Raw genomic sequence first — 27,491 nt, 5'->3', positions numbered from 1 at the left:
AAATGCATTTTACATTTACTCAGAGCACACACACAATTTTAACAAAACAATACTTCTCCTACTGCGAGCAATATACTCTGACATTTCTCACACTACTTTATTCTATCCTATTTCGTTTAGCCAAAAAATGCTGACCACAACCCACCACAGGACGGCAACCTGTAATGTGAAAAAACACCGGCTTGGGAGTGTGCAGAATCGAGAGCAGAAGTGGTAAAATTGGCCCAAGATACAATTCTGGTTGTGGTCTGACTCCTAAACTTGCACCAGATTTCAAATGTCTCATAGACAAGGTGTTTTGGGGGAAAAAGGGAGCAAGGCCTACAAAAACACACAACACTTAAAGAACACGGCAAAATGAGGAAGTGCTAACCAGGCTTCTTTGATAAACAGAAGAAAATCATCTCAGGGTTGTGGGAACAGTGAAGACCAGAGTGTAAAATGTTCGGAAAGACCGTCTTCAAAAGCAAAACACTGGGCCATTCCTGTAATCACCACGGATGCCAATGACTTGGAGCTGTGCCAGGGGAGATGGAGCTTGGAACCGGGGAAAGCCCTTAGCTCATTGCTCCACTGGCCGGAAAGCCTGCTTTCATTACAAACGTTGGAGCCCTGCAAAAGATCTGTGCTCCTGGCTCACAAACATGCTTGTTTGCCATACAAGGAGAATGGGGAGCTCCAGGGGGGAGGGAGCGGTCCAGCACATGTGGAATGAGGTGGGGGTCCTACGATTCTGCCGATGTGATGGGTAAGGTACACGAGGAAACGAACAAAGGCCAACTCGTCTCTTCTTTCACAGTCCCCCTAGGATGGCTGCCATCCTTCCATGCCCCTCTGTGATGTTTGCTCCCTATTCTGCCAGCACCATGGATACCTGGGGGTGGGGGGGTTCAGGAGGCTCCTTTTTTAGCTAAGAAGGCAAGTCCGGCTAGGTGGGATCGTGGAGGCTTGCAGGAGCACACTGGGGTGGCTGGTCCGGATGGTAGAGGGTCTGGTGAAGCAGGGCACGGACGGCTGGGACGTCGTCAGGATCTGAGGACAGGAAAGGGGTGGGTCAGAGGTTGGGGATCTCCTGGGCGCCTGGCACAGGGCTGCCCCAGCCGCGAGCCCTCCTGGGACTCACCCACGCCCAGCTCCTGCAGGAGGTTCTGGAACTCTGGCTCAGCCTCCAGCAGTTTCAGCAGATTGGTCGATTCCATCCGCTCGAGCTGCACCTCCCAGTAGACGTAGATCTTTTGGTTGAACGTGACGTACACGAGGCAGGGGCTGTTGCGGCCCTCCTTGCAGGCATAGAGGCCTGAGGGGTGTGGGGAGTGGGACGGAGGTCAGGGGGTTCCAGTCCCAGTGGGGAAGGGCAGAGCCTATGATGCAGACCTTGGAGTCAGCCATTCCCACCCTTCCATAGACGGCAGGCCAAAAACCAAGGCCCGCTTTCTATTCTGTCTGTAGTGGGAACTCAGAAAAATAGGTAAAAGAGGGGGCACCTGAGTGGTTCAATAGTTAAGCGGCTGCCTTCGGCTCAGGTCATGATCCCAGAGTCCTGGGATCGAACCCTGCATCGGGTTCCCTGCTCGGTGGGAAGCCTGCTTCTCCCTCTCCCCCTGCTTGTGTGCTCTCTCTCTCGCTGGGTCTCTCTCCGACAAACAAATAAAATCTTAAAAAAAAAAAAACAACACGTAAAATACGTGGCCTATTTCAGACATGGAAAAACACCAGGCAGAATAGTACCCTAAAAGTGATAGTTGTTGATGTCCCCATCTTAGTGATGGCCCTGGAGGAATGAAGGGGAGTCTTGGTAGTCCAAGGGGTAGATGAGCAAAACACAATCAGAAACTCAGGCTTCTCTTTGATGGCCACAGTTCCTTCTTCAAAGGCATTTTAACCTTTCAGGACATTGGAGAATGAACCCCAGAGCACTGTGTAATTCTTAGCACCTCAGCAACCAAAGGTATCCCCATGTTCCCTGCAAGAGCCAGTGATGCTTTTCAAGTCCCCGATTTGGAACTAACGCCAATGCTCTAGAATGTTCCTCACCAAGTTCTGACACGCTCAGATGGGAAAGAACTTTCTAGTGTCTTCACATATCCCAGACAGAGAGGTGATAAGAACTCAGCCCATTCTTTTTTAAATTAGTCTCTCTCTTCTTTAAGGTTTTATTTATTTGACAGAGAGAGAGATAAGAACTCAGCCCATTCTGTTTTAAATTAGTCTCTCTTTTTTTTAAGGTTTTATTTATTTGACAGAGAGAGAGAGACAGAGAAAGAGTGAGTCAGGGAGGGGCAGGCAAAGAGAGAAACAGACTTCCTGCTGAACAAGGAGTCCAACGTGGGACTCAATCTCAAGACCCTGGGATCATGACCTGAGCATAAGACAGACGCTTAACTGACTGAGCCACCAGATGCTCCAAACTCAGCGCATTCGTGAAGATAATCAGAGATGGGTCTGTCACTCTCCTTTATTCCTTATTTAAAACTGTAAAGGGTGCTTGGGTGGCTCAGTGGGTTCAGCATCTGCCTTTGGCTCAGGTCATGATCTCAGGGTCCTAGTATCGAGTCCTGCATTGGGCTCCTTGCTCAGCAGGGTGCCTGCTTCTCCCTCTGTCCCTCCCTCTGCTTGTGCTTAAAAAAAAAAACCCAAAAAACAAAAACCTATACAGATGGCAACCTAGTACCCACCGTCACCCTCTAACACAAGTGCTGAAGAACTCATCTGTTTATGAAGACTCAAGTTAGGGGAGGCGGAGACAGTGGACACAAGGGTGGACAAGCGTGGTGAGAGAGGGGCCATGGGCCAGGGTCCCACCTGCACAGAAGGCTCGGATGTTCTCATCCACCTGGAAGCGGACGACGGTGCGGTTGTGATCAATGATATACGTCTGTCCATCCCAGGCACAGGCCACCACCTCCTCATGCCCATTGCCCTAAAAAAGGCCAGAGACCAGGCTGCAGGGGTGACCAGCAGCTGCTGTGCCAAGAGCCCTCGTGATGGGGCCTGGATGAAAGATGAAGGAGCAGCGCACCTGGCCCTGTGTGCTGAACAGCCAGCTGGCAAAGAAAATGAGCCTAAGTTTCTTACTGACTTCGCTCCTCGAGTCTGTGGCCACAGAGACCACGGGGGCAACAGTATGCCCAGTCTCCTAGGGAAGAAGCTTCAGCCGATGGAAGTGAAGCCACTCACACGCGGTCACGCAGCAGGGAAGGGAGATGGCACAGAATCAGGGCTCAAACCCGGCCTGGTCTCCCGGCTTTAAAGCTTTGGGCCTCTTCGCCTAACCATCACATGTGCACAAGTCTGGCCCCATGCGCAGGCTGCGGAGGCCGCAGCCTTAGTAAAGAGGGGCTTGTAGACAGACGAGAAAAAAATGGTAGAAGGAGTGGGGGGCGAAGAACTCACTTCTGGACCCTAGTAACTTATTTCTTGTTAGAGCCGTTACCGCTGCCAAACCACTGGTGCAGGCACCGTGTTGCCGGGAAGGGAACCGGGCTGAGCGCCGAGGGATACGGGCAGACAGACGCACTTGAGACGCAGTTAGAGTCCGTCTGAAGAGACGGAAAGGGAATTGTGAAGGGAGGATGTCTCGCTTAAATCTCATCTCTCCGTGTCAGGGAGGTAAGGCTGCTCCTCTCACCGTGACATCCAGTTTCTCCAGGGCGAAGAGCTGGTGATCCACCTGCACCGACCACAGCAGCTTGTCTGCTTCCTCCATCAGCTTCAGGGTCCCTGTGGGGGCGGGGGGGGGAACAGGCAGGCCGGAGTGGGCATGAAGGACCCCTGAGCGGACCCCACGTGCACGCTGCCCCCGACCGCAGCAGGAACTCACCATCCAGAGTGCAGAGGGCAAAGAGGCCAGAGCCAGCCCTCTCAGTGGTGTGGCCTGAAGGATGGGAAGAAGAAAAGGTGAAGGGCGGGGCAAGGTCAGAGGGTACAGGGTGAGGGGCGGTCCAAGGCCGGTGGAAAGGGAGGGCCCTGCGGCTCCCCTCTCCCAGGACTGATGCTGGCCCCTCCCCTGGGCTCCCTCTCACGCCCCCAGCCCACCTTCACCTCGCCCCCAGCCCACCTTCACCTCGTTTGATGTTGCCAACGAGGTGGGTGGAGACGTTCTTGTTGTGGATGCGCCCGGAAGTCTGGTGCAACATGACATCTCGGGCAGCCAGGGTATCTCTGTGTGGGGTGGAGGGGGGTACTAAGTGGGGATCAAGTGAGCCTAGTTCTCCAGTACTTTTCTAGCCCCAATCTCTGTACGGGCTCCCAGGATGTGAATCAGCCTGGACACTGATCGCTGAGCCTTGTCTGGCCCGTGTGGCAAGTAGAAGAAAAGAGAGAGACAGAGCTGCCAAGTTAGAATCTTGGAATCTCCTCCAGGTGCTACAAGGTGAAAGCCTAGGATTCCCTGGGTCCCCAAATAATCTTCCGTAGTGGGGAAGAGGTGCCATGCTGGGACCCGGCTGAAGCAGCTCTGTCAACTACATACCCATCTGCTTCCAGGGGAATCCGGGAGCCCCTCTGGATTCCATGCACCCCACGCCGTCCACAGGCCTGCACCCTTACCTACTGCCTTCCGGGGCTCCCTCTGAGGTGGGGGGGCGCCCGGTGTCCTTGTTCCAGGTACACAGCAGAATGGCGTAAGCACAGCCCGGCTGAGATACCATCAGTTCTGGCACACCCAGGGGCCCGGGAGTCACCGAGAGACTGTCCACCTGCACCAGGGAACAGGGGCTGACAGAGGGCTGGGACAGAATTGGGACCCTGCAGAGAATAGGGGAGAGCGTGGGGTAGGGGCCCTGGAAACAGTGCCCCGGGCTTCAAGGGCAGGAGCAGGAGGAATAATGCAAGTTCATGGGGCTCCTGCTCAGTTCCATTGTCTCCATACAGCCGACCTGCTCTCCACGTGCATACGTCCTATGGCCGTGCCGTAGAGCACATCACACCACCTGCGCCCTCGTTTGCCAGTGCTCCCTCCTCTCTGCCAATGGTTAGTCACTTGCCCCTCACACCCTGATTTGAAACTCTCTTCTTCGGATTTCTCTCAACAAGGACATGTTCCCTTTCTCTCACCCTAAACCCAGGCCCATGACTGTGCTCCTTTTCCTGGAGGGGGCCTCCTCCCTGCCCCCTGAGGCCCCTGAGCCCCACACTCAGCTTCTCACCTGACCCTCCAGCGTCCATTTCTTGAGGGACACCAACTGTCCCATGGGATGCTCAGTGCCCTCGCCCAGATCTTCCCAACGGAAAGCGCGGACCACGCGGTCTGTGTAACCCACCACCAGCTCGCAACGCCCGTCTCCATCTGCAGATCCAGAAAGACAGATGCATTTGGAGCCGAATGTGTAGTCACGAGCTTGCATCCTTCACACGTGTCCTCCCTGCTCCTCCGCTATCATCACCACTATTGGCACTTTCACACACCACAACCTCACACCCGATGTGAACCTGCAAGCACTGTGTCTGCACCTGCTCCCCTGCCTTCCTTCGCGTGGAACACTCACCCCCCACCCAACTGCTCCGCGGGTCCTATCACGGCTTCCCTCCTGCTACTGCTGTCAGATACGCAACCCGAGTGCCCCGACTCACGCCACGTACCTCCCACTGCCTTCCAGGCAGCTTCCGGCCAGAACATCAAGCCCTGTATCTGCAGGGCTCGCTCCCTTGCCACCTTCAGTGTCTGGCCAAATCTCACCCTCCCAGCAACGGCTTCCCCACCAGCTCTATTTAGAATTGGTACCTCCACTTCTCTGCCCTGACACTTGCTAGCCCCTTTTTGTGGTTTCTCTTCTCCATGGCACATCTGACCTTCTCATATAGCACTTCATTTCTTACAATGTTTTATACTGTTTCTCTTGCGCCCCTTCCCAGTAAAGGTCCAAGAAGGCAGTGACTTTTGTCTGTTTTTTTCACTGCTGCAATCCCACTGCCTAGAACAACACCTAGTTTATAATGGGAGCTCAGTAACTCAACATAAAATGCATAATAATTGCACACGTGAACGCTAACTACCTCCCTGAATCCCTTGAGATCGGCTCTACTACCCATCGACTCCTATTCCCCCGGCTGCTTGCCGACAGCCATGCCCACCGATGTCGCTGATCAGCATGACCTTGGTGTTGGCAGGGATATGCTGTTTGAACACTGGATGTTGCTCCTCTGCCGTCAGGCTCTCGTGGTGCCCAGAAGCATCCAGGGCCTTGGCAGGCGTCAGGTCACACAGGTGGAACCATCCTTCGGCACTCACCGCCACTACCAGGTTCTGGGAGAAGCAGAGGCATGGGAGGGATGAACTGGGGAGGGAAGTTGGGGCACGAGCCTCGTCACTAAAGCACAGAAGTGAGAGGGCTGAAGCCTTTAACTCTCAAATGGTTTCTACCAGGAGATGGGGGTCAATCTGGGTATAGCCTTGGAGTTCTACCGAAGTCCCAACATCCCATAGGGTTCTTACCTTTCCTTTATTACACACATCTCCGACCCCAACGCAAGTCAGCTGCAAAGAAAAGGGGAGACACGCTGAAGGAGGCCAGTACTCCTTAAACTCCAGGAAGCAAGGAGAGGTTCGCTACCAGTGTTCGCTGAAAACTTGTGCTATGTGACCTACACTGATAGCTCACGCTGACAGAGTTCTTGCGCGATGGGTTTGGTTCTACCCCAGACACCAACAGGAAGACCTAAAGTGGTGAAGATGGTCTGGGCTGAACAGAAGTTTCACATCAGGATAGCCAGTTTATTTCTAGACTTCTTCAAAGTCTTGCCCCCCATTTTCTACTATACTTTATAAGCTCAGATGACCTTGGCAGCTTTGGAGTACTAAGGGAGCCACTCCACAACAGAAAATAAAAACCAGCCCAGAAGCTGGGAGCACGCCGCCTGGTGGCTCCCCTCCCTGAATTGAATGAACCCTGAAACAGCAGCTGGGCTGAGGAGCTAGCTGGTGAACTGGGGACACACTGGTGGGTTCCTGGGCGGCTTAGCCTTGACAGGAAGGATCCCTCTGCCCCTCAAGCCCCAGGGAGTCGGACACTGACCATGCCCTGGCAGGAGCAGGTGAGCCACGGCCGGCTGTCATCACTCTTATACACGAACAGCTTCCCGCTGGTGTCCCCCACCACCAGTTCATTTAACTTCAAACAGGGAGAGAAGACAGGGTTAGTTAGAATGGGATCTTAGGGAACCACCTCAAACTTTTCTCTATGGGGCCCCTCCTAGGGACGTCACAAGATCTCAATTTACATCTTCACTAACTTTTTAGTTAAAAAAAAAAAAAGAAGAAGAAAAAGTCCTCTGTTTCTTTAATTCCCTGTAGGGGTAGGTGTGTGTCAGGGGAGGTTAGCAGAATGGGGCAATATAGAAATCTATGACCCTGGGACGCCTGGGTGGCTCAGTGGTTTAAGCCTCTGTCTTTGGCTCAGGTCATGATCTCAGGGTCCTGGGATCGAGCCCCGCAACGGGCTCTCTGCTCAGCAGGGAGCCTGCTTCTCTCTCTTTCTCTCTGCCTCTCTACCTATTTGTGATCTCTCTCTTTGTCAAATAAATAAATAAAATCTTTAAAAAAAAAAGAGAGAGAAAGAAAGACATCTATGACCCTTCCCATCCAGAAGTCTGACAATGGAACAGCCCCAGGAGCTGCGTGCCTGACTGTCCACTGTCAACGAGACATGTTTCGAAAACAACCCAAGATATTTAACTCTTGGAAAATTGGACTTCAGACCACGTATTTAATCGCACGCCAAATGAAAAGACAAGGTCAGCTCTGGGGGTCCTCCTTCTTCTCACAAGACTTTCTGATCACAGTGTGTATGAGTGCGCGTGGAGGGGGCGGAGGTGCTGGAGGGGACAGTATGAGGGGTTTGCAGGCCTCAGCCTCCACGCTCTGGGCCTCTGGCGCCCTCAAGTGGTGGCCGAGCTCTTAGGAGGGGGTGACCTATACCAAGCCTCTTCTCTATTTGTATCTGAGTACTCCATTTTCCCAGCGGTTGCCCGAAGGCTGGCTACCTTTCCAGGGGCTATCAGTGATAGCAAGGTAGCACCAAAGCCCTTTTCCACAAACAGCTTCCTGATTTTCCTGGGGTGGGGGGCGGGGCAGCCAACACCTCTTTCCTATCCTCAAAACAGAGTGAATATTAGACTCTCAAGAGCTTTCATTCTAAAGGCAACATAGACATAACATCAACAGTAAGGAAAAGTTGAAAATGAACTGGGGTTTATTAATAATGATTTACTTGATTTGATTCTTTGATTTTTTTTTAATAGTTACAGGAGTTTCTGGTGGGAATATTTGATCACAGAAGCATAAAGTAAGTGTTTTTTACATTAAACTCTCTCCACCGCATGTTTCCATTACGTCTGCCCCAGAGGACTTGCGCAGACACAGGACAGCTCCCGCGTGGCAGAGAGGCTCAGTGTGGCTACCTGGATTTGAATCCCGCTGCCTATGCTTAAAGTTTCTCATCTATAAAACAAAGATCATAAGGGTATCTACCGCATAAGGTTGTTGCGAGAATCGAGCTAACAGCACAAGGCCTTTATAACAGTGACTAGCATAGCATGAGCACTAACACCAGGCAGTTTTCAGCCTCTAGTTAAATCCCTCCAAGGCCAGGGACCCTACAATCCATTCTTTTTAATACATTCATGCAGCAAATGCTGTAGTCCATAAGAGGGCCTCAATAAAGGTTTACTTAATGGACTAATAAAAAAAAAGGCTTTGGAGGAGGCGCCTGGGTGGCTCAGTTGGTTAAGCATCTGCCTTTGGCTTGAGTCATGATCCTGGGCCGGGGGTGGGTGGGGTGGTAGATCCTGGGATTGAGTCCATACTGCTCAGTGGGGAGTCTGTTTCTCCCTCTGCCACCTGCCCCCTGCCCCAGCTCATGCTCACTCTCTCTCTCTCTCAAATAAATAAATAAAATCTTTAAAAATAAATAAATTTTTTAAAAAAGATTTTTTTTTCAGAAACAAAGAAAAATCAGGATGAAAGAGAATGCTCAGCCAGCCCTTGAGTTCGCAGGTAAAGCTAGACAATGAGTTAGGGGTACAAAGATAAATGCCGCAGACTCCCTGCCGAACCTCACCGTTTAACAAGGGCACAGACACAGAAATAAAATAAAAATACGGTGCGGTAGGTAGAGTGAGCAAGTAGATGTGACCCAGCCAGGCAATGACAGGCAATGACAATGAGGTAATGGCTGGTCTCCTGGAAAGGAGACATTTCTAAAGTGGCCCATCTGCTTTCCCGGAGCTATAATGCTTCCCAGCAGTTCCTCTTCTCTGTGGCTGATCCTGGCTCTGGCCTCTGGAGATCACTCACTGACACTAAAGCGCCCCAGATGAAGAGTGCCATCGCCAGAAATACTCAAGGAGAGAGGCGGCGAGGTCTTTGATCTGCTGCAGCCTTCCAGTAGCCAGGCTTTTGTGGTCAGTCCAAGAGGGTGTGCATTCTATTTCTGCCTTCCCCTCCCCCCAACTTACCAGGAAATAAATTAGTTTTCAAAGAACTTTAGGCTATTGATTTATCAGGATGAAATAAGTCGTTTTTCTGCCCCAGATCTCTGAATGGTAACCTGGGGAACCAGTAACAGAATTTCTATCCACACTCATGCAGGCTGAATGTACCACATACAATCACTAGGCAACTATCTCAACTATTTGCCCTTCTTTCCGTTATATTTATCAATAACCGGCAAAGCCCTTCAAACTGCTTCCAAAGACATAATCACATTTGCTTTCCATAACTGCCTTCATTTATTCAACAAACACTTGATGAGTGCCTACTATGTGCCAGGCACATTCTAAGTGTTGGGAATATAGCAGTGAAAAAACAAAAATTTCCTATCCTAGGGTGGCTGGGGGATGGACATTGGGGAGGAGGTGCTATGGTGAGTGCTGTGAAATGTGTAAACCTGATGATTCCCAGACTTGTACCCCTGGGGCAAACAATACATTATATGTTAAAAAAAATTTCCTATCCTTATGAAGCTAACAACTCAGATTTAAAAAAAAAAAAGGTAGTACAATATATCTAATATTGCAGAACTAAGTGTATTAGTGCAATCCACTTAGAAAAGTTCAATTTCCAAAAAAAGCTGATGTTGTGAAGCTATGAAAAAAGGCATGTATTTTTCCCTTTTAAACAAAGAGCACAATCAGATAACACAGAAAATAATGCACACCTAAAGTCACTCTGTTAATTTACTATTTGAAAATGTCTCTCTTGATTTTCTCATAAAACTGTAATGCTTGGCATATGAAGAAATGTGAAAGCCCAGAAAACAATACAAATTTATGAGAATAACTCCTTCCTCCCTCCAGGGTAGAGAGCCAAAAGAGGCCTCATAAAATATCTTATCACAGCACAAAGCAGGGGGGGGGGGTATGTTTTAGGCCTTGTTTTTTTTCCAGAGAAGAGAGCACAGAACAGTTAGGGGGGGATGAGAATAAGTAAGGAGGCAGAATAGGGAGATGGGGCAGAGGGTAGGACAGGATGGCAATACGGTGCTTTGCATTAAAAATATGAAATCATGGGGGCGCCTGGGTGGCTCAGTGGGTTGAGCCTCTGCTTTCGGCTCGGATGGTCGTCCCGGGGTCCTGGGAGGGAGCCCCGCGTCGGGCTCTCTGCTCGGGGAGGGGCCTGCTTCCCCCCTCTCTGCCTACTCGTGATATTTCTCTATCAAATAAATACATAAAATAAAAAAAAAAACCATGAAATAATGAATGAAAACATAGTCTGTTAAAGAGTGTCTCACACCAGCAACAGCTCCTTTGATGCTCCACCACAAAACTCTACATATTTTAATCACTGCCCCTCCTTACATTTTGTTATTCTTGTGACCATCACCCCACCTGAGGGCTGGGACTGTCTAGTTCATTTTGGAATTCCCAGAATATAGCACAGCCCTTGGCACACGATGGGCAGCTGAATAAGTATTTGCAGAAAAACAGAAGCAAATATTAACAACGCTAATAACTGCGTTTCTGTATTAACTCATTTAAACAACGAGGAAAACAACGATTGGGGAGAGATGAAACGGTAGATGTAAACTGTTTTTGTAATTCAACCAAGGTGTAGCGCTTTCAAGTTGCCAGGCCCTTGTGTTCTACGGAGCAGGCTAGAGAAACCCTGCCTGGCTGGGGCCCACAGAGGCAGAAAAGTACAACCCAACTATGTAATCCAGACTAAGGGGCACGTGTCAGAGTAGCAAAGGCACGCTGCAAGCTGATTTTGAGGCTTCGGAAGGTAAAATGACTTGAGAGGTGATGCCCCTGGAGAAGGCATCACGACAGAAGCAATGAACCAGGACCTCTGGCCACCAGCTTACCAGGCTCCCACTGTGAACAAGTTACTAACTTAGGCAAAGCATCAGTTATGTATGCCCCTAAAAGGACACCAGACCAGGGAACCCGAGCAATTCAGTCCTGACGTCCAGCAGGAAACCTCCTCCGAGGCTCTCCCCTAGCCCCAGTCCACCGCGCCAGCCCCACCGCGCAGGCGCAACGCGCACGCCCACGCTGCTGGCGGCTCCTGCACTTCCCAGGCCCGTCCCACCCTGAGCGTCTCTGCAGAGCCGGGCAGCGTCTCGCAGTGCGCATGCACTGACCGTGTCGTTATCGACGTCTCCGAGGCAGATCGCGTGCGGGAAGAGGCTCCCACTAAATTCCAGAGCGACGCGCTGCACGTAGCTAACCGACCTCATCGCGCTTCCAAGGGCCGAGGGACCGGGGAACCCCGCTAAATGTTCCCCGAGCCCCTCCCGAGAGCCGCCCGCGCGGAAGGCCGGCCAAAGTGGAAAGTTACGTCACCCCCCGAGCCTCCAATCGCGGCCTTCGTCGCTTAATCTTAAAGAGGAGGTGGGTCTTCTGAGCCCTCTGGGCGTGGGGGCGGGCTTACCCAGCTACGGATGTGAGTGACAGGGACCTGGGCCACTCCTGTCCTCCAGAGCTCCAGGGGTAGACCTGCCCCGACGGGGGCCGATCTGTTCCCCAGGCAACGGGCTCTCCCGGGCTTGACCCGATAACCTTGACCTCTTCTTTTATTGCCCTAGCGATGAAGATTCCCAGCCATCAGACTAAACCAGAGAATCATAGTAATCGTAATTACGGACAACTGTAGGCTTTCCAACAGTTTTTTGTTGTTGTTTTGTTTTGTTTTAATGATAAAGTTACCGGTTAGGAAACCTGGAAACAATATAGTGAATTGAACCGGTATTTAGAAGAACAAATTAGAATGAATAGAAAATACCAAGTGACTCTCGAGTAGTAAATATTCTTTCTGTGAAATCTTTGTTTCAATTGTATATATTTATATATGTATATTTTATGTACTGACTTATGTGAAAAAGGATTTTTAAATGGTGTGTGTAGGCTTTTGTGGTCAGTAGTTTGAAAACCACTGGCAGCGAAGCACGTTTCATATATATTGTTTCATGTAATCAGCACAACCCTGGGTGCTTGTATTATTATTACGGTTTTTGGATGAGAAAAACAGGTTCAGCAAGATTAAGTAACAAAACAGAAAGTTGTAGAGCTGCGGCACAAACCAAGATCGTTTGATCCAAAACCCCAGCTCCTTTCTACCATTTATGCCACAGTTCCTAGGAAAGTCGTCAGGCTGGAGGTTGGGTTGCTGAAATTTTGGATCTGCTCTGCCCTGTGCCCTCCTCCCTCAGACAAAGCCGTTGCCTCCTTGCCTCAGTGGCCTTACTCTGTAGTATAAATGGGATGTCACCATCATTCATGGTTGGCCTCTTAGGAAAGCTTTTCGTGCTGAATCAAGTCCAGTCTTTCTTTGGGGTGCCCCATCAATCAGGGCATCAGAAGTCTAAGAGTTGTAAAATTTTGTAGGTGTTCAATACATTATAAAGTTTAGGTCTGCAGGTCGAGGCCAGTTTATGCACGGTTTTTCAGGAGTCCATCCACCTCTCCCCTGGGGGAGGCTGGACTAGGGGATGGTCCTGCTTTCTCTGTCTGAACATAGTGGGAGAAGGCACTGGAGGCCAGGACCTTTTCGCTTGGGGGTGGGGGGGGCACATTTTGTCCCAGAGGTCCCAGTGGATCTGACAGCCAGGTAAGATGAGAACAAGGAACAGCAAACAGAACAGTAAACAGGAAGCTGTCCAGACAAATACTGGGGACTGCACATACGCTCAAGTTTCTGGTTTTGGTGGCATACTATAGGCCTCGCCGGGCCCTGTGTCATACAGGTATACTGGTGCTTTCTATCTCCGATCTCATGGAGGGGTTGCATGCAACCTTATCCTGCTCTACCACATCTTTGTCCTCTATTCTAGCTCACACTTTGAGCTTCAGCATAGGTTTTAAGGGATGGAGACACAAGGGATGGAGACACAAAAGCCAACTTAAAAATGTTTACCTCTAGAGACACCTGTGTGGCTTAGTCATTAGGCATCTGCCTTTGGCTCGGGTCATGGTCCCAGGGTCCTGGGATCGAGCCCCTGCATCAGGCTCCCTGTTCAGCAATGAAAACTGCATCTCCCTTTCCCACTCCCCCTGCTTGTGTTCCCTCTCTCGCTATGTCTCTCTCTGTCAAAAAAATAAATAAAATATTTTTTAAAAAATGTTTACCTTTAAATGTAAAGTCAAATTGTTACTGAATTGTTTCTTTTCAATGTTATTTCTCTATTGTTTTCTTTTTCCAGCATTTTGAATGAAATTATAAAATAAATAAATAAATAAGTGAATTCATAAATAACCCAGGACAAAATAGATGAGGACCACCCATCTTCTGCCACCAAGTGTCCTGACCTGACCCAGTTCTCTGAACTCATACCCTGGCCCAGAATTTCAGTGCCTTAGTTTGATCTTCTTCAGTGGTTGCGTTTCTTGTACTTGACCCTTCTGGGCCAGGGGTTGCCTGTTAATGTTTGTCCTATAGGTCCTGTCATGATGACATAATGTCATATGACAATTTGGATACCATGCCTTTTGGGTTTTGTCAAGAGAACCCAATAAATTTAGAAAGGGAGCTCCAAAAAATACGACAGGAATCCGGTCTTTCTATTCTCCCCACCTTGCATCAATTAACTTTAACTGCATTATGTGTTATGTTACATTCTTTTTTTTTTTTTTTTTAAAGATTTTATTTATTTATTTGACAGAGAGAGATCACAAGCAGGCAGAGAGGCAGGCAGAGAGAGAGGAGGAAGCAGACTCCCTGCTTCGAGCAGAGAGCCCGACGCGGGGCTCGATCCCAAGACCCTGAGATCATGACCTAAGCCGAAGGCAGCGGCCTAACCCACTGAGCCACCCAGGCGCCCCATGTGTTATGTTACATTCTTAGTAAGTGGAACACACTAGGCATCCCAGAGCCGTGTGGACAGATCCCAGGCTCCACAAGGAACACTCTTGTTCTCGGCCCTTCCTAATGGAATGGTTTGGTGGGTCTCCACTGACACCATCTCTAGAGCTTGTCTTTTAGGTCACAAGCACTCTTTGAACATGGGTGTTGGCTTACTCTCCAAAACAGCCTCATCAGGCCATCTTCCTGGTTAGATGACATGGGTAAAGTTGTGTGGGTGGCATATTGTTTTGTTTTGTTTTTAAAGATTTTATTTATTTCACAGAGAGAGAGAGATCACAAGTAGGCAGGCAGAGAGAGGGGGGGAAGCAGGCTCCCCACCGAGCAGAGACCCCCATGCAGGGCTCAATCCCAGGACCCTGAGATCCTGACCTGAGCCAAAGGCAGAGGCTCGACCCACTGAGCCACCCAGGCACCCCTGGGTGGCATATTCTTTACGGACCAGCCAAACGATAGCTCATTTGAAACCTGCTATGGGAAGGGAGGGAGGCGTTAAGTGGGAAGCATTTCCAGGGAGATTCTTTGTCCATTTCTTCCTCCAGGAGTAGACAGAGGGGTCCAAGTTCTGTCTGCCTAGGATGGCTAGGCAAGAAACAAGAGCTTTAAGACTCTTTCTACACCTGGGGCCCAGAGCCACTCACCATCTTTGGGGCAGGGCTTAGGTCTCCCTAATGGGTTCAGTTTGAGACTTCCTCATTCCCCTTCCCTCTCTAAGCTACAGTGTATCTTAGCATACTAAAGGTCCCATGAAGTCCCCAAGTACAGAAACCTGTTTCTCAGACTTCCTTGACCCAGAAATTAGGCAGAATGACACTGTGGGCAGCCCTGCTCTGAGTGAAATGCTGTTATTCAGAGCGCTCCTTTTGAGGCCCACTGGCTTCCTCACACGTCTGGCTACGTCACAAAGCACTGCCCACTCTGGGAAGCTTTGATCCTAGAGCCTGTCCGGGTTGTTAATCTGGCTTTCTTTTGTTTTAAAAGATTTTAAGTAATCTCTACACCCAACTTGGGGCTGAACTCACAACCCAGAGATCAAGAGTCACATGCTCTACTGACTCAGGCAGCCAGGCGCCCCGGGATGGCTGGCTGTTTACTGGCTCGTAACTGAAGGGGAAGACTAGTCCTTCACTGTCTCTGGCATCCAAACATGAGGAAACAAAGGATGATGAAAATGGCTCAGAACTAAATAGAGGTGGTGGTCGTACAAGACATACTGGGACTAAATCCTGCTGCATTGTCCGTATTAAAATGGTTAATTTTATGTGAATTCCACTTCAATAAAAAAAATAAATAATTTTATGTGTGAAGCACTAATGACAGTTGGAACCTACAGCCTTGGGGGGCGGAGCACAGGATAGGACCAGCGCCCTCGTCTAGCCAGAGAAGTCTACAAGTTCATTATTCTTTTTTTTTTTTTTTTTTTAAGATTTTATTTATTTGACAGAGAGAGATCACAAGAGGGCAGAGAGGCAAGCAGAGAGAGAGGAAGAAGCAGGCTCCCTGCAGAGGGGAAAGCCCAACGCGGGACTCGATCCCAGGATCCCGAGATCATGACCTGAGCCGAAGGCAGAGGCTTAGCCACTGAGCCACCCAGGTGCCCCTCATTAGAGTTTTCTTGATTGTCCCTCCTCAGAACCACTTTGTGACTCATTCTTACTTTGCCTCCCAAATTGGGATCCTTAGTGTTGTTCATTACATGCTAAATGAGGGTTTATTATGATCCTGAGATTTTATGATTGAGGACAGTGGTAGTGCGTTCAAGTTATCTGAGGTTGGCAAGCAGCTGGGGAACTACAGCCAGAAAATAGCAATAATGATTTCCAGAAAGAGGACAAGTTCCCTTACGTAGGATCTCTTGACTTGGCTTTATTCAGCACTGCCCTTAACCCCTTTTCATTTTGACTTCAGTATGTCATAAGGCTCTGAGATGCCCTACATTTGGAAAGGGAAGAAACACAGCAGACAGAAGAGAGATTCCACTCTTTTAAACCAAGGGAGATGCACACTCCCCCCCCCACCCCCCACCATGGTACTGTGGCCGGTATAGAGAGGGGTCAAGTGCTTCGCTGCTGGTGGAAGGCAGGCAGGGCTGGGCCCGGCAGGGTCTTATGGACCTCAGTATGGGTTCTGGGATGGGAAGTCACCAATGGGTTTTAAGCTGTTGGACAGGAGATCTGGCTGGAGGTGCCTGGTGATGTTGGGGAGGGCTAGAACGGAGACGGGAAAGACTTGGGAGATCGAATTTATAGAACTTGTCATGAGGATCAGCACTAGGACAAGATGAACCCAATCTGAAAATGTCCAAATCTGCAGTAACAGCTAGCTGTATATTGGTTGCTACCCATTTCCCTTATCTAAGCACATTCTCTCGATCCGGGAGGATTTTGAGTGTTGGTGAGGAAATGTTCAACTGACGAGGCTATGAACTTGAGCATGGTCCAGAGCAGAGTGGAAGTACGTGACACGTCTGTTTTTAATCCTGAAGACTTCTGGCCCCTTAAACAAAACATCTTGACAGTACGGCTTTAATGTTACACCAACCAAGGCTTATCCAGCTCTAGGATAAGATGGAAGTGTGTGTTTTAAATTCCTGGAATCCCACAGAAGCTGGAAGGAACCTTAGAAGTGTGTTTTGTCCACTCCCCTGTTCTTGCAGCTCAGGAAATAGGCTCAGCTTGCCCAAGGTCACATGAGCCTCCCAGCAAGTTTAGATTTGTTCCAGCTTGCTCATATTCCAGGCAGACCCCTCTTTGACTTGAGCCTTGTTCTCCTCATCTGCAAAGCAGGGGTGTTAACTCCTTCACAGGACGGTTGTAAGTATTAAGGTTAATTCACACGAGGCTCTTGGTTGAATCCCAGGCTCGCGTCCTAGGTTAGCGGCTGTCGGTGGCTGCAGGGCCAAGACGGATCTTTGAAGTATGAGCAAGACCCAGATGCGCAGGACTGTGTGAGCTCAAGAGCCTGAGTGGGCAATGGAAGACTGAACCAAATCTTAGTTCTGGTTCATGCACCAGCCATGCTGTAGGACGTGGTGAAACTTTGACACAAATTCATCTTCCTCAGCAAAAGCATGGAGAAATGTCTTCTGGAACTGTACAGAGATGTGGGTTGGCAGACTACTTCTTCCACCAGGCAGAAAGGACAGCTCGCACAGCGGGGAAGAGGGCTGAGGCTCCAGAGTGAGCCTCTAGCCTATGGCTATGACCATCCAGAGAAAACACTAGACTTGTGCCCCCTTGGCTTCTCCCAGGGCCCTGAAATGCTATAGGAGCCAAAGGTCAAGACACAGAAGTACAAGCTCTTCCCTATGAAGGCCTTGAGGCAAGCTGAAAAGCAGGCCTGAGTGAGTGCCAGAGTTCCCTGGCCTGGAGGTGGTTCTTCTGTAACTGTGTGAAAGGTGTCTAACTGGAGGATTGCTCATGGGGATTTTTACCTTAAGAAACCAAGAAAGCTCATGCTTTTGGCTAGATTACATGCCTCTACTCGATCAGTTAGGTGGCCGACCAATCCATCCCAAAGACAAGTGGTCCCAGTATTTTACATGTTTGTGTTTGCCGCTCCCTTGGTGTTAGGGAAGAAAAGGAAAGCTATGAAAAGCCGCCTGGCTGCGGAGGGGCACTGGGAACCTGTGGGAGGCTGAAGGCATTGCTCTGCTGAGGCCTGTGTGGCATAGGGGGAGGCCCCGTGTGCTGGCCACGCTCATAGGCTTCATCAACTGCCACACTCCAGCCAGGGCTGGGGAGGAGGGGAGGCCACTCCCTCAGTTTTGTCCCCCAAGTATAAGCCACCATGCCCACCCTCAAGGCCAAACAGAAAGGGCTGCCCGATACCCAGGTTTGAGTTCCACTTTATTGCTCAAGCACAGAACTTGAGGTAAGCCCGGACCTTCAGCAACGTGCAGAGAAGAGGCTGAGGGGTTTGGGGACACGACCTGGCTGAGAAGGGAAACTGATCCAAAGGGAAATACTGGTGGGGGGGACAGGAGGTGGTCATCAGGACACCAAGAGACAGCTCAGCTATACCATCGAGGGTGAGGATGGGAACAGAGAGCAGTAATGGGCACAGCAGTTGTTTTTCCCATGCCCCTAGCACCCACATGGAGGCCTCGTGTTTGGGAACAGACCGGCAGGAGAGAAGGACGAGGAAATGGCTGCCCAGGAGTCTCCCTCTCCACCCTGGTTTCACATCAGAGCCCACGTAGCATCCCTACCACTCACTCCCTTCTACCATTTGAAAAATGGACACAGCGAACAGAAGCAGCAAAATAAATTAACGTTCTGATGAGTGTGCGTGTGGATGGACATTCGTTCACATGTAATGGAGGACGGGGGAAGGGACGAGGGGGTGACACCACCTAAAACGATCCCCCAGCCTGCTCCTTTCCCCCTTCCCCCAAAGCCACCATCTAACCAGGTAGAAAAATAAAGGTCTAATTCACTCAAAATTCTTCAGTTTTTACAAAACTAACAGGGTGGAGGAGGGGAGGGAGCAGGGGAGGCAGGCAGCCGCGGGAGGAGGGCTGGGCAGAGGCTATGCTTCTGTCTCCACCTGAGGCTGGCTCCCCGCCACGTTCTTCTGCTCCTCCTTCATCTCTGTGTCAGCAGGATGGTCTCCTGCGGCTTCTGCTGCCTTGGCCTGGGAGAAGGGAGAAGAAGGGGCTCAGTTCCAGTTCTCATCTGGCCCAGGCCTCTGAGGAGAAAGGGGACTTTCGCTCCACGTCCCCACTCCCACTTGCCGGCACCGAGCCGAGATGGTGACGAGCCGTGTGCACGTACCACGCGGACACCACATCAACTCCCTACCACACACACTCATCCCCCGAAGAAAAGATACGCACTGGAACGCCAACACAGCCAACTCCCTCTCCAGGTGTGTCCTAAAGACGCACACACACAAGTAGACACTTACACGATCCCTTAGTGCGATTCTACTTAGAGCTGCACTCGTCCAATATGGTAGCAAGGACCACGTGTGGCTCCTGAGCACTTAACAATTAGGCCAAACGGATGTTTTCTATGTACAAAGTAATATGATAGATTTCTGGAGACCGACTTAGGTCTGAAAGATGAGGAACGATCTGAAAATATTACACGTTGCAATATTTAGACACCTTGGGTCAACTAAGTATTAAAATTAACCTCACTTGTTCACTTGGTTTTTTTAGCACAGATACTCAGAAAACTGAAAATCACTGTACAGTTTGCGTTCTGTTTCTATTCAGCAGTGCTGGTCTTGAACACTGGAGACTAACAGGGACTGGGATACGGTAGGCCACGTACTTTACTGTGGGACCCAGCAGCACAGTGAAGAACGTGAGAGCTGTCGATGTAAGACAGTCGTGCAGGAATGCTATGAAGAGAGTATAATGTACAAAACTGGCAGGACATGTTGCCTTTTATTAGGGAAGAGGAAGAAGACTGTCCACTACGTGCATGTGCATCGTTTACTGGAATCATCTGAACATTGGACACAGCCAACCACTTCTGGGTGGTGGGAGAGGCGCTTATTACATATACTTTTGTGCGGTTTCAACAGAACGATGTAACTCTATTACCTATTTAAACATAGGCTTTTAAAACCTGCATTTTTTTTTTTCTTTAAGACTTGGGTTTTAAACAGGCACACAGAACAGAGTTTGGGAGGCACACCCAGCACAACGAACTCCTCACCTATAGGGCTCTCGAGGGGGGTTTTTAGCCGTGATCAAGGGAACCATGCCCACCCCCCCACCACCACAGCGGTTTCTGCCAACAGGACATACATGGCACTGCTCCAGGGACAAGGGCAGCACCGGGTGTCCAGGCGTGGCACGCACAACCAGAGGCGAGGAGCCACAACAGCTGGGTCAGGCACCAGGACAAGGCAGTGCCTTTTCTCCAATCTGTCCCTACTGTCCCTCTCCAGAGCCTTACCTTGCTCTCCTCCTCAGCCAGCCTCTCAAACATGTTGGCATAGAGCTTCTTCTCCCGCGCGAGCTGCTTGCGGATCCGCTGCTGGCAGATGGCCAGCTGGGCCTTGGCGGCTTTGTTGCTGGGGTAGAGCTGCAGGACCTTCTGGAAGTCCGCCCGTGCCAAGTCAAAGTCATTCACCGCCAGGTGGGCCTCTCCACGGCGGAAAAGGCCCTTCTCGTTGTTGCTGTCCAGTTCCAGGGCCTAAGGACGCAGAGAGGAAGCAACAGGGAGACCTGAGCCCCCGCGGCCTCTCTGGCCGAGACAGGGTTCCAGAGGCAGTCCTCAGAGGATCAGGCAGAACACATACCGCCGGCTCCACCTCAGGAAGGGGTCTAGGGGCATGACACGGGAAAGACCAAGGTCTAGGAAGGAACCCTTTCGTCCTGGGCTTTCGATGAAAGAGAAGACCCAATACAACATTTCCATTCTCTCCAGAATAAAACAGGTACTCAGGAGGGCCAGGCTAGGAGCCAAAGGAATTGCTGTAGCTATTCTCCCCTGCCCGTGGCTCCTCGATCTCCAGGTCAGCTGCCTCCTACCACGAAAGCCAAGGTGCTGGCTTCTTGAAGCCCCTCCCTCTGGGGCCCTTCATCTCCAGGCTCCCGCTGGTCCCACTTGCTACCCTGGCCCTACCTGAGTCACCCAGACCGTTTCAGACCCGCCGGCAGCTTACCCAGCCAAGCCTGTGAATGTTGCCCCCCAACCCTCTCAGGAAGGGCCTCACCTTGTTACAGCTCTCAATGGCCGCTGAGAAGGCCTGCAGTTTCAGGTGACACATGGCTAGGTTGAGGTGGGAGGCCAGCCGAAGGGCCTGGGCCTTCCGGGCGTCCTCATTAGAGAAACTGGACTCGTATTCCAGCCAGGAGACAATCTTCTTGTACTGCAGTAAAGCTTGCTTGTACTTGCCTTCCTAAAAGGGAGGGAGGCTCAGGCACTGGGCTGTCACCCTCGGTAGCTATCAGGGACACACGGGCGTGAGGGAGGCCTGCCTCCCCCGCACCCCACCTCTGGCAGGACCAGCCAGCTCCCATACGCTGGGTGAAGACTGTAGGTGCTCCCCGTGCTGGCCCGGGGAGCGTCCTCAGGACCCCGATGCCGGCTCACCTTGAAGTACACGGTGCCCCGCTCTTTCACTATGGTGCTCTGCTCCAGCTTCTCCTCGGAGTTCATCTCCCAAGACTCCTTGGCCTGCCGTACCCCAAGGGAGAAACAAAGTCATCAGCAACCCCTGAGCCATGTCCCAGGACCTGACTTCAGGACGGAGAGGACCTTGAGCAAACTCACCTTCTCGAAACTCTTGAGGTGTACTTCGTATTTCAGCTCGGCATTGGGTGGGATCTGGAACTTTTCCTTCCCCATGTTGCCAAAAGCATAGCTGAGGGGGCAAAAAAACCCCAAAAAAACAAAAACACAAAACTAGGTCACTGCAGCCACGCTTAACCTGCTCCACACTGAAAAGGCTTCCTGTCCTTTTCCTGCAAGGCACCTCCCTATCCCCCGAGATTTGGTTCAAATGTTTCCTGTTTGGCAAAATCTTCCCTGACCTCTTCACACAATTAGTTGGTCTCTTAGCATCTTCCATATCCTTCTAACTCATACTAACACTGAAATGATGACTAATTTACTAATTACTAAATGTCACCAAATGAATCCCTGGAAGGCGGGAATAATGTCTTTTGAATAACTCGGAATTTCCAACCCCACGTCTGGCACATAACAGATGGGTTTAATCAATGTCATGAATGACAGAGTATATTTAGTAGGAAACAACAATTTTGACACTGGTAGAGGAGGAGACCTGGAGTGGCCAGGACTGAAAAGATTAGGCTAGGATTCCAGATGTGGCCAGTTGTGACCACATCCCAAACACAAAGAGATCACGTGCGCGCCAGACTCACAGGGACCGCCACTGAGGCTGTGGGGGTGGGTGAGCGCACACAGAGGAACAGAGTCAAGTGGCTAGTTACACAACTCACTGTGGACATGTAGATTTCTGACCTTGCGTCACCTACCTGCTCTACGAAGTGTCCACTCCTTACCTGGGCTTGAGGTACACAACGGAATGTTCTCCTTTTTCCATGCGCTGAATGGCTTTCTCCAGCCCACAAGGCAGGTCCAGGCTCTCCCCCTCGCCAACCTCAAAGCGGAGCTCCCGCCGGTCAAACATCTGGTCCTTGTAGTACCCTTCCAGTGCAACTGACACGAGGAGGAGGCAGTATGCCAGGGATGTGAGTAGGCAGGGGGCTGAGGAAGGAGGCCACTGCAGCCTCCCTCCATGACCTCATCACTGCATGCCCCCGAGGTGCCCTTGTTGTATTGTCAGAACTAGAGGCATGTTAGGAAGGTACGGTCCCATCCCTCAGCTCTCAGATGAGCTACTCATCAGAAAAGGAAGTGACCTGCCCAAAGCCACCCAGGGACTAAGTACCGGAATCGGAATCGGAACAGACTGTGCGCTGTCTCACCCTCCACGATGGCGCCCTCATTGGGCCTGGCATAGCCTTCACCCCGAGTCCGTATTCTCCGGATGATCCCCCCATCTTCTTCTTCTGTCAAGTCCTCTCCTCTAAACTCAAACAACTCCACCTGTGGGACGAGACGCAAGATGACACGATGCCTTTCAGCATTACCCCGTCAGCCAAAGAGTCCCTGGTCACTGCCAGACCAGGCCTGAGCACAAGGGCAGCCAAACCAAGAGTGGACAAAGTGGCACTTCTGGTAAGTTCTGGGAGCTCTAGTCTCAACTTTGGTAGCAGCGGGCAGGTCACAGATTCTGCTGACCTCGGGAGATCAATCTTTTTACTACCTGCTCCCCCCAGGAAGGACATGCTCCAGCCAGGCCTAACCCAGCCGTCTCACAAGGCCAATCTGATAGGTGGTGGAAATGACCCAACAACTTTCAACATTCTCCAAGCATCCACTACAGGAGGGCTCAGACACTCTGATCCCGAACGGTGTCAAATTCCCCTCTCAGTGAAGGCTTTCCTCACCCCCTCAACCCATGGGGGGCACCTTCGATCTCTAAAGCACTGACATTCTATACTGTCATTTATAACCATACAGATTCTGACCTTCTGACTCCTCTCAGTCAAAATTATAACCCATCTCCGGGCACAGTTCATGAAATAGAACAGGCCTCAACCCTTACCCCGCTTCAAGTCTGGGGAGGGGTTTGTGGCTACCTCTTTTCCCCCTGAAATCTCTGCCAGCAGCCACTTTCTGGCAGCAGAGGCTCTGGGCACAGCAGAGCCGGCTGCCCTCTCCAGGTCCCTTCCTCCCCTAAGGCCAGGCCCTTAGCCTTGGCTACATTGTCTCTAAGTGGCAGGAAGTGCTGGAGGGCAGCCAGGCCCTGGGCTGAGATCAGCCTGGCTCTTTGCCTTGCTCTCTGTGCCTGGACACTCACCTCAAACACAAGCGTGGCATTGGGGGGGATTTTTGGAGGGCTGCCTGCCGAACCGTAGGCATACTCTGGTTTGCAGGTGATGTGGCACACCTCTCCCACCTTCATGGTTGCTACAGCAATATCCCAAGCCTTGATGACCTCCCCTGTAGGTACAGAAAGCAAACCGGTCCTGCTTGACAGGGATCAGACCCCGGGCTCAGAGAGCAGCTCCAGGGACCTTCAACAGACCACGCCCATGGGGAAGCTATACACTCTTAGGAAACGAGACCAGGGAGGGAGAGGACCTGGTTGCAGTAAGCACTGTCAGGTCTCAGACCTCTTTAAAAAAGACTCAACCCTGGAACAAAGGAGTTCTAGGAACAAGATAATCCATCCCCGAAGAAGATTTGAGGTGTTCAGAGGTGATCGGGGAAGGTGGGTTGGGAGATCACTATGGTTCGAAAGAGGGGAAGAAAAAAAAGAGCTAACGAAAGGTTAATTCATAGATTCTAACAGACCACTCCTCACGCTTCTGAGAGTATGGTTTCTGCTTGTGACAGCTTACACCCTGCTCAGGACTGATGCTACCAATCCACTAACCGTGCACCTACCTTTGCCCAGGTCAAAGGAGAATTTGTCCTTGCGGTCCAGACTGGAGTCAAACTTGGTGCCATCTAACAGCCAGCCAGTGTAGTGAACAAAGACACGGTCCCCAATCATGGGCGTCTCCGTGCCTGTGCCCTCTCGCTTGATGACCTGGGAGGAAGACAGAGAAGATGAGTATAGCCAGGTGTGGGGGCAGAAAGAGGCCCCGAAGCTGTCTGCAGCCTCTGATGGAAACAGGGGGACTCTTTTGCCTCCTTGGAAGCAGAGGGACCAAGCCTCAAATGATTCCGACATGAGGTTTGGCTAGATGCCAACAGACACCCCCACTGACTGCTCTCATCTTTCTTGAGGTGCAACAGGACTTGGTTTGAAAGCTAGAGATGAAAGACCAGAGCTCAAATTTTTGCTGTATGCTCTCGTGCAAGTCAAGCTCTCTAGACCTTATTTGTAAACCAGTAATAATAACTTCTATCAGGGTTGGAGAATTAAATTGGCAGAAAGTTGAAGATGATTATTATCAGCAGCAAAGGGGGAAGCAGTTATGTTAAGTTTCCTCATTCTTCCTAAATGCTGGTGGTCATTAGGTCTGGATCTGGTTTGTGGATAAAAGAATTAAGAATATGAGTAACAGGGGCGCCTGGGTGGCTCAGTGGGTTAAGCCGCTGCCTTCGGCTCGGGTCATGATCTCGGAGTCCTGGGATCGAGCCCCGCATCGGGTTCTCTGCTCTCTCGGGGAGCCTGCTTCCTCCTCTCTCTCTGCCTGCCTCTCTGCCTGCTTGTGATCTCTCTGTCAAATTAAAAAAAAAAAAAAAAAAAAAAAAAGAATATGAGTAACAAAACAGAATAGCAACAGCGCAAAAGAGGTTCAGAAAGTAGCAGGTCACTGATGAACACAGAGGAGCTCACTCAGGCCCTAAAACTCTGGCTTGGGACATGAACATTTCTGACTGGTAGGCTACTGAAGTCTTTTATTTGAGGGCTGGAGCATTTCTCAGGAATTTCAACAAGCTCTGCTTCTCTTCTGAACTTTATAAAAGGTGACAAGGAGACTCTGTGGGTCACCTGGTAGGTATGTGGTTACCTTCTGAGAGAAAGCCTGCATGACAGAATGGACAGAAGACTTGAGGAGTAGAAAGGCAAAAGGGAAGGAGTGGAAGATAAAAGAAGAAAGGACCCTTCTGGGAATAATAACCTTGTAGAAATCTCCAGGGCGCTGGAGAGATTAGGGGAAGCCACATGCCCCCTGAAGAACAGTTTAAGACGCTAAGATCTGGGGCAAAACCAGGACCATTTCTGGACCAGATATGGGCTCCCCGAGGTCTCTAGCTCTCCCCAGGCCACACACACACACACACACACACACACACACACACACACACACGTGTGGAACGGAGTGGGAAGCCAGGGTAAAAAGAAACACTGGATGAGGAAGAGGCATGAAATCCAGCCTAGGATTTCGCCATCCTGCACTCTGCAGAACCTGCTCGGAAGCACCATCAGTCGTCCCGAACAGGTCAAGACGCCCTGCCCCTTCGCTTCGCTTCTCCGAGGCTCCCAGCAAAACACCTCCTCCCGGCCCCACACCCCTTTGCCCCAACTCAAGAGGGGGGAGGGGAACTACAAGTCCCGGCATGCACCGCTCCCTGGTTTTCCCGGGGCGGGGGAAGGGGGGCCAGCATGGCTGAGCGGGTGACCTAGCTGGGTCCACCCGGCCTTTAGGAAGGGGGTCACCAAGGGGACGGAGGGCGCCAGAACCTCCCTCGCGGCCCGGCCCCGGGCGTCAAGTCGTACAAAGACCTCTGGGCCAGGAAATCACTGTGGTGGCCCGCTTCAGGTCTTAGCTTAATGTTTAACCGCCCGGGGGAGCCGAGAGCTCGCCGCACCGCCGGCGAGGGCCGCCAGGGACTTCCCGGCTGCGGCCCGCGGGGAATGCGCTGGCGGCCCGGCTCGGGTCGCGGGGTCGGAGAGAGGTGACGTGAGGGAGGGGCGGCGTCGGGGCGGGAGCGGGCCCCCGCCGGCTCCGGCCCTGGTGCACGCCGCCCGGGCCCCCTAGCTGCAGCTCGCGTGCTGCGGCGCGGCCCCGCCCCTCCCTCCGCGCTGCACCGCGCACGCCGGAGTTGGCGCCGCAGTCCCGGGCCCGGGCGCCGCAGGGGCTAGGGGGCCGGGGCCTCCCCCGGACCGCGGGTGCCCCAGGGGGCCGGAGAATGCCCCCGCGGGGAGGCCCGCGCACCCAGGCCGCCCCCTGCGAAAGTGCGGCAGCCCTTCCACCCCCGAACGACGCAGCCGGGTCCAGGAGGGCGATGCAACCGGCCGCCGGCCGCACGCCTGGCTCAACGACTCGCCCGGACGCTGCAGAGGCGGCCCGGGGCTCCCCAGTTCGGCGGGAGGTCGGCTGCGAGGGGCGCCTGCGCCGCCGCCCTTACCTTCAGCACGCCTTCGTCTTGCTTGGGGCTGATGTCCACCCCCTCGAGGGGCAGCGGCGCCGACTGCGCCCCGCTCTCGGCCGCCTTCATCTCCTCGGCGGTCATCGCCGCTCGGTGCGCCGTTTACTTCGGGAGCCAGGCACTGGGCGCGAGCCAAGCCCTCTCGGCCGGGCCTCTCTGCACGGGTGTGCCGGCGGCAGGACACTGGGGCGGCCGCCCAGCTGTGAACCGGTCGAAGGCTCGAGCACCTCTGGCGCCCAGCGCGCTCGCAGCCCGCGGCCGATGGGGCGCGGGAGCGGGAGGAGGTGGGTAATGAGCGGCCGCGGGGAGCGATTGGTCCCACCCCGCCGCGGAGGGAGGGGCTGGGAGGAGCTGGAGCGGGAGCGAGGGACGGAGGGGGAGGGGGCGGAGAACTTTCTAGAGACGGCGGCCGCTAAGCCAGTTCGGGCTTTAGTGCTAAGGGTGCTTCTGTGAACGTGTGTGTGTGTTTTGGTTTGGTTTGTTTTTTGGGGGGTTCCTTTCTCCTTCTGGCTGCCTGGCCTTCCTCCCCCCACCCCTGGGACCCTCGGACTCTGGAGATTTCCCCCGCTCACCGCCCCCCCACCCCCACCCTGGGGCCCTTCCCGGGCCCTCCTCCGCCCGTTGCCCGGTCTAACCGGATTCTTCCAGATCCTTCTCCATCCCCCTACATCACTCCAATACCGAGCCGGCCAGCCGCCCCAGATCCGCCCGATACATTGCAGGCTGCAGCGTGGTTTGCTTAGCCGGATGTGAGTGGCCGCGCGTCCGTCTCCCCGCACCCGAGACGGGCATTTTTATAAAAGCCGGTCGTA

The 27,491-nt window shown here is 52.0% G+C and overlaps 2 protein-coding genes and 1 long non-coding RNA gene across 5 annotated transcripts; 1 reads left to right on the top strand and 2 right to left on the bottom strand.

The window, feature by feature from the left end:
- Positions 1–83: 83 nt before the first annotated feature.
- ITFG2 (integrin alpha FG-GAP repeat containing 2) lies at positions 84–11,715 on the bottom strand. 3 transcript variants are annotated; one of them, XM_047740080.1, is made up of 12 exons: positions 11,580–11,715; positions 7,014–7,109; positions 6,434–6,475; positions 6,073–6,244; positions 5,148–5,287; positions 4,549–4,697; positions 4,058–4,161; positions 3,821–3,874; positions 3,629–3,720; positions 2,803–2,920; positions 1,124–1,297; positions 84–1,032 (listed from the first exon to the last, which is right to left on the bottom strand). In XM_047740080.1, the coding sequence occupies exons 1-12, from the start codon at positions 11,673–11,675 to the stop codon at positions 929–931; spliced, it is 1,341 nt and encodes a 446-aa protein (XP_047596036.1). In that variant the 5' UTR covers positions 11,676–11,715; the 3' UTR covers positions 84–928. The 3 variants fall into 3 exon arrangements, with proteins under 3 accessions (XP_047596036.1, XP_047596037.1, XP_047596038.1); XM_047740081.1 differs by having other exon boundaries at positions 4,064–4,161; XM_047740082.1 differs by lacking the exons at positions 84–1,032; positions 1,124–1,297; positions 2,803–2,920 and adding an exon at positions 2,946–3,539.
- Positions 11,617–19,652, top strand: LOC125106260 (uncharacterized). Its single transcript, XR_007129297.1, has 2 exons — positions 11,617–11,829; positions 19,521–19,652. It is a non-coding gene; the product is annotated as an uncharacterized LOC125106260 (long non-coding RNA).
- On the bottom strand, positions 18,126–26,957 carry FKBP4 (FKBP prolyl isomerase 4). Its single transcript, XM_047740079.1, has 10 exons — positions 26,659–26,957; positions 24,241–24,385; positions 23,651–23,793; positions 22,713–22,833; positions 22,287–22,443; positions 21,532–21,622; positions 21,352–21,435; positions 20,972–21,157; positions 20,209–20,448; positions 18,126–18,931 (listed from the first exon to the last, which is right to left on the bottom strand). The coding sequence occupies exons 1-10, from the start codon at positions 26,761–26,763 to the stop codon at positions 18,827–18,829; spliced, it is 1,377 nt and encodes a 458-aa protein (XP_047596035.1). The 5' UTR covers positions 26,764–26,957; the 3' UTR covers positions 18,126–18,826.
- Positions 26,958–27,491: the final 534 nt, after the last annotated feature.

The sequence above is a fragment of the Lutra lutra genome, chromosome 8 (assembly GCF_902655055.1).
Source record: "Lutra lutra chromosome 8, mLutLut1.2, whole genome shotgun sequence".
Classification (NCBI taxonomy): Eukaryota; Metazoa; Chordata; class Mammalia; order Carnivora; family Mustelidae; genus Lutra; species Lutra lutra.
The sequence above is the reverse complement of the archived record's forward strand: the minus strand, read 5'-3'. Positions and strand labels throughout refer to the sequence as shown.